Below are 5,831 nucleotides of genomic sequence, written 5' to 3'. Positions count from 1 at the left end.
GCGCCGCGGCCGCAGAGGCCAAGGCGCGCGGTTTGAAGGGGTTCAACACCCAGAACCTCTCCGACCTGGCGTGGGGCTTCAGCGCGGCGGGGCACCAGGTGCGGGCCAGGAGATGCTTGAGACACCAGATTCCTGAGCGCGGGCATGGCTGTAGCGCCGCCCAGCTCACGGGGGCGACTTGCTGGAACTCTGGGAGTTCTGCTGTGTACATTCTAGATCTGAGGCGGTGGTCTGCGGACTCAGGTCGGAGGCGTCCGGGGTCGCAGGCTTGGGGAGGGGGGTGGGCTGAGCCCTGGGGGCCTGCTCGCGGCCCAGCGCGCGGCCCGGCTCCGCCCCGGCCAACCAACCCACACCTGACGGCCCCAGCCCGAATCAACCCGCAGCCGGCCCCCTCCGCCCACGCCCGCGCCGGCTCGGCCGCCTTGCCACCCACGCGGTCCCGCTGCTGCCGCTGTACCCTGCCCCTTACCGTCCCCCCCCCCCAAAAAATCCCCAAAACAGGACCACGAGCTCTTCGACCTGCTCGCCCCCGCTGCCGCCGCTGCCGCGCCCGACGCATCGCCGCACAGCCTGTCAGACCTCGCCTGGGCGTACGCCACCGCGGGGCGGCCGAGCCCGGAACTCTTCTCGGCGGTCACGCGGGCGGCGGCCGGCAAGCTGGACGTGCGGTTTTCGCTCGGCATGGTGGCGGACCTCCTCTGGTGTGTGTGCCCGCGGGGCGGCGCCTGGGGCCGCGCGGCGCGCCCGTGCTTTCCGACCCTTGGACGTGACTGGAAGCGCTCACCTTCTGCGGCTGCCCTGCATGAGGCGTGTTTTTCTGACCCACGTTTTCAGGGCTTGCGGCCGAATGGCGACTCTGTACGGCTCGCTGGCACGGGGCCGCCGGCGCCTCGAAACGCGTGCGCCTGGCCATCGCTCGCCGAGCTCGCCCTGCGCGCCTCCTCGTCTTCCGCCCGCGCAGGGCGTGCGCCGCAGTGGGCCACCGGGACGAGGCGCTGCTGCAGGCCGCCGCGCAGGTGCTACCCAGCCAGCTCAGCAAGCTCGGGCTGGACACCAACGCACAGGCCAAGGTGCGCAGTGCTGCGGCCGCCGCCGCCGCCGCCGCGCGCTGCCCGCCCGCCGGGCGTCGCGACGCCCCCTTCCGCGCCGCCGCGTCCCTGCCGTGCACAACGCTGGCGTCCAAGCCCGGGCCTGCTGATGACGTGTTGCATACCCGCGGCCCGCCGGCCTGCTCCGCAGCGGCAACCCGGCCCGACCCCCAGCCTGCCGCCCGCGTGCGCCCCGCGTGCGACCGCCACCCCTTCGGGATTCGTTGCAACCGCCCGCAGGTGCTGTGGGCGCTGAAGCAGCTCAACTTCCGCCACCCCCAGCTGGAGGAGGCCCTGAAGGCTGTCATCCCAGATCTTGATACCCTCCTGGCCGCCTGAGCGGCGCCTGCGGGATGAGCATGGGCAGGGACGGCTGGCGGCGAGGCGCGGGGGGCGCCCGCGGGCGCGCGCGGGGGCGCGCGGGGGCGTCCGTCGCCGGCGCTGCGGACGGGTGCCCAAGGTGGCGCTCGGGCGCCAGGGCCACCACGAGCCGTGCGTCGGCGCGCGTCGGCGTGCTCTGACAGTCCTTGGGATCAGCAACAGTCCCTGTAATCAGCAAGAAAATCATGCATGTCGGGGCCAAGGGCATTCCGCCTGGTGGTGTGCGACTAGACCCAGTCCAGCAGGAGCGATGAAATGACGGACCGGCTAGTCAACGTGTGTACTGTCTGGGACGCGTAGCAGGCCTGCATGCGCCTCCAGGGCCTGTGCACTTGCTCCATACATGGTGCAGGCTTTGCCTTGCCGCCACCTCGGCCGCGGCGGGGCTTGTGTGGTCGGCGGAGCTCAGCAGCGCCGGAGCGCCAAGCCTTTCGCATGTACCGTAACAGGCTGTCCGCCCGTTACTTTGTTACATTGTCATACATAAAGTTGGAGCTCACAAATATCACAAGTCACCCCTTTGAACGAAGAGCGTAGCCGTGCCACACAGCAACAGAATGGCCCTCACCACGCGGGCACAGGCCCCGTCCCTAGGCCGCTCTCGCACAGTGCAGGCTAGGGCTCTGTTTGGAAAGAAGAGCTCGGCGTCAGTTGCGGAGAAGTCTGCGAAGACGTAAGTACAGGATTTGCGCAAGGCGGTCGTCTCGGCCTGCGATGCTGAGCTGCTCGTAGGGGGTGCTGCGACGCACATTCTCATGTATACTTGTAATACAGTCCAAGTCACACGGCGTGGGCCGTGGATGCACTTGCCGGCGTGCGCGCACATGCAAACGCGCCTGACGCTTCGCGCTGTGCCGGCAATTTGCATGCAAGGCCCATTGAGCGTGTGCGTCCCTTCATGGCAGCACATCACCACACGTTTCACCATCACGTACGCCTCAGGGTTCCCAAGAAGGGCGAGCAGAAGGACAGCGTCCTGAGCGCGTTTGACTTTGCTCAGGTGGGTTGACCGGCTTGGCCGCACCGCCCGCCCCGCTGGGTCGCCGCTGCAGCACACCTGTCACCTGCACCCGGCGCCTGTAACTCCTCACCCCGCCGCGGCTGTACCCCTGCCTGCCGCCCAGACCCGCTCCAAGAAGGACGCGGACCTGCTGTGGGAGGCGAAGTATGGCGAGCGCGGCGCGGACGGCAAGATGACCCGCGAGCAGTGAGCAACACCACAACCAGCCCATAGCACCTCCCAGCCATGCGAATTCATTCGCACCAGCTACGGCGCACGGGCGCCTGGGAACGCACACATCCTCACTCTCTGGCGCGCCCGGACCAGCAGCCGGCGCGCCGGCGCGGGCGGACGACACCGCACCCGCGGCCAACACGCCCCCGAGCGCTCAGCCCCGCCGCCCCGCCCCGCCTCGCCCCTCTTGGACAGGTACCAGGCGCTTCGGCGCAAGGTGGGCGGCACAGCAAAGGACTACTGGAAGGACTGGGTCGAGGAGGAGCAGGTCAAGAACATCAAGACATACTACAAGGAGGGTGCTGACTCAGCAGGCACGGTGCCCTACCTGCCCCTCCTGGTCGGCATCGTGGTGGCCATGCTCGCCACCACCGTCGCCGTGGTGGCCAAGACGGGGTAGGCCGCCCGTGGTCTCGTGTGTCTTTTTGGGGGGAGGGTGGGGCCGTCGGTTCCGGCTTGCCGCCCGTGTCAGGTGAGAGAGCAGCACCGGCCCACGGCCTCGCTCCAGGGAGCGGGGCGCGGGGGCGCCGGGCGTGGGTTGAAACTGAAAGAGTGCCGAGCGCGCGGCGTGTGTTGTGTCGAAGAGTGTCTGGTCCTGGGTTCAAGGTGCATGGCTTGTTGCCGCGGCAGGGGCCCATGCCCACAATGTGGCCCATGCACACAATGTGGTGCGGGGGCTTCCTGGCCCCAGCTGGAGAGTAAGCTGACCCACATTTTTGGGGCCAAAAGCAATTGAGATCCTTATTGTGTACGAGTGAGGTGGAACTATGAGCAGACCCAGTAATTTGGCGCGCTCCTGCAACACCTGTGCTGTTTCGTGGACCGCGCCACCCTTTCTGGGCGCGGCGCGGCGAGTGTCGCGACGACGTGCTGGGCCCGCTGCTGCGGAAGCAGCGCCGCCATTTCAAACCTTTTCGGGCCCTCGCTTGTTTGCCCATTTTTGGCGCAAGCAGCACAAAAATGGGCATATGTGCAGCCACAATTCAACGTGAGTTACAGAAGAGGCTTTTACAAGCCACCACGAGTAAAAATCACAACAGTGGTCACAATCTCTCGGTCGGGGAGTAAACTTGATCGCCATGATGCATACCTGACTCCAAAACACCGACCGCAGCACAGGCCAGGTCCCCGCGACGTGGACCCCTGCTGCTGGGGCCGCCGAAGCTGCGCACAACATTCGAGGGAACGGGCATTGCAGGGGGCGGCGCGCTGCCGAGCTTTAACACAACCAGGGCCAGCTGCCTACAGACTGCCCCTAACGGACCCGCGCATGCGCCTGCCAACGACCCTGGCTCACCCCTGCCCTCTGCTTACCAACCCAACCTGCACGACACCCCCGCTCCCGCCCAATCAACTGCTAACACACCTCTCTGTCAGCCGACCAAACGCAAACCAGCTGCCTGCCAAACCCAACAACGCCTCGCCGGCGCCCGCCTGTGCGGCGGGGCGGCTGGCCCGGTCCGCGCTCCTCTCCCCAGTGAAGCCCCGTGCTGTCCCCCTTTCCTCATGTGTCGCGTCGGCGCTCGGCCCCTGAGGCCGGCGCTCGGCCCCTGAGGCCGGCGCTCGGCCCCTGAGGCTGGGGATCAGCCCTAGCTGGCGTCGGCGCTCAGCCCCTGGGGCCGAGCACTCAGCCCCTGAGCTCGGCCTTGCAGATGGGGCATGTCTTGTGACCCTCCAGCCAGGGCAGCACACACTCCTCGTGGTACCTGCGCGGCAATTGCCAGGCGGCAGCTGATGAGTTTTGGCCCGCCTCATTGTCAGCGACGCGGTGCAGACGGCATGCTCGCACGGGCCGACGCGATGCAGGCGGGGACCGCGAGGGGCCAGGGGGCGGATGGGAAGGCAGAGGGCGGTGGACCCATCCCTGACGCGCCGGCAACAGTGCCGAGGTATCGCGTCACGAGTTTCTTTTTCGGGGGTGGAGGGGGGCCTGGTGCAGCGTTTCCGGGCAGGCGGAGGGCACCGAATACGAGGGCGCGCGCGTGGCCTCACTTGTGGAGGCATGGGAGGTGGAGCAGCCTGTCGCCTTCTTGGTACCTGCGGAAGTCGGGGAGGCAGGGGGTGGGGAGGGAAGGAGGGAAGTGGGTGCGGGCAAAATTAAGCAGTCAGCAGCGGAAGTCAGGGGGCCGAGGGGGGCGGCTGCAGGCAGCGGTGGGCGGCTGCACGCGGGGCGCGAAGCAGAGTAAGCCGGGGCGGTAGGCGAGCAGGGCTTGCATGCGGCTGCTGTGGCCCGCTCACTCGCACTGACGGGGGCGGGAAGCAGGGCGCGAGAGCAGCGAGCAGAGAAGGGGGGAAGGGGGCGTGGCGGCGCGGCCGGTGCTTTAGAAAGGGTGGGGAAACCTTGAGGGCGAGAGGGTGCGTATACAAGCTGCGCCCAACAAGCAACAGAGCCAAGCTAACTGTGCCGTACATACGATTTTTTATTGCCCAGCTCATGCTCAGGGCCCCACCAAGGCAGGAGCCCAGCCGCCCTGCCGCCACTGCGTGCGGCAACCCCCCAAGGCCCCCTCGCCGCCGCCGCACCTGGCACACCGCGCACGCGTCGTCCGCCTCGGCCCCCGGCGATATGAACGTGCTCCGCGGCAGCGCCGACACGACCGCGGGGTCGGCAGGCGTCGCCACGTTCTGCAGGTGCGACGCCAAGTGTTCGTAATCCATGGGGATGCCCCCGAAATCGCCGCCAAAAAGCGACGAAAAGAGCCCCTGCAGGCCGCCGGCGCTGCCGGGTCCACCGGGCCCGCCGTCCGCGCCGCCCAAGCCGCCGCCGCCCGTGCGCAACGCGTGCAGCGCGCCGGGCGCGCCGGCCAGCAGAAAGTGGAACAGCATGGGCATGGGGTCGCCCTCGGCGGCGGCGGCGCCGCCCGGCGCGCCGCCGAACGGGCCACCGGGGGCGAAGGGCCCGTCGGCCGCGCCGAACGCCTGCTGCTGGTGCTGGTGCTGCTGGCGCTGGTGCGCGCCGCCGGCAGAAGTTGTAGAGGTGGAGGAGCTGTGCATTGATTGGAAGCTGCTGCTGCTGCCGCCGCCCGTGTGGACACTGAAAGAGAAGGCGGTGCTGCCATCAGGCGACCTGTAGCTCCAGCTGCGACCACCCTGCGTCCCGTCAGCGGCCGCAGCGCCCTGCGCCTGCG

At 68.4% G+C, this 5,831-nt stretch overlaps 3 protein-coding genes across 3 annotated transcripts; 2 read left to right on the top strand and 1 right to left on the bottom strand.

Annotated features, from left to right (window-relative positions):
• Positions 1–681: 681 nt before the first annotated feature.
• On the top strand, positions 682–1,427 carry MNEG_13112 (hypothetical protein; the record flags this gene model as incomplete). The annotated part of the gene is made up of 3 exons (XM_014038418.1): positions 682–701; positions 962–1,070; positions 1,329–1,427. The coding sequence occupies 3 exons, from the start codon at positions 682–684 to the stop codon at positions 1,425–1,427; spliced, it is 228 nt and encodes a 75-aa protein (XP_013893872.1).
• Positions 1,428–2,026: 599 nt separating this feature from the next.
• On the top strand, positions 2,027–3,103 carry MNEG_13111 (hypothetical protein; the record flags this gene model as incomplete). Its single annotated transcript, XM_014038417.1, has 4 exons — positions 2,027–2,142; positions 2,412–2,469; positions 2,594–2,676; positions 2,899–3,103. The coding sequence occupies 4 exons, from the start codon at positions 2,027–2,029 to the stop codon at positions 3,101–3,103; spliced, it is 462 nt and encodes a 153-aa protein (XP_013893871.1).
• A 1,705-nt stretch (positions 3,104–4,808) lies between these two features.
• On the bottom strand, positions 4,809–5,697 carry MNEG_13110 (hypothetical protein; the record flags this gene model as incomplete). Its single annotated transcript, XM_014038416.1, has 2 exons — positions 4,809–4,862; positions 5,227–5,697. The coding sequence occupies 2 exons, from the start codon at positions 5,695–5,697 to the stop codon at positions 4,809–4,811; spliced, it is 525 nt and encodes a 174-aa protein (XP_013893870.1).
• Between the last annotated feature and the right edge of the window lie 134 nt (positions 5,698–5,831).

Source organism: Monoraphidium neglectum, assembly GCF_000611645.1.
Source record: "Monoraphidium neglectum strain SAG 48.87 unplaced genomic scaffold scaffold03630, whole genome shotgun sequence".
Taxonomy (NCBI): Eukaryota; Viridiplantae; Chlorophyta; class Chlorophyceae; order Sphaeropleales; family Selenastraceae; genus Monoraphidium; species Monoraphidium neglectum.
Note: the sequence above shows the minus strand (reverse complement) of the source record. Positions and strands in the feature narration are given on the sequence as shown.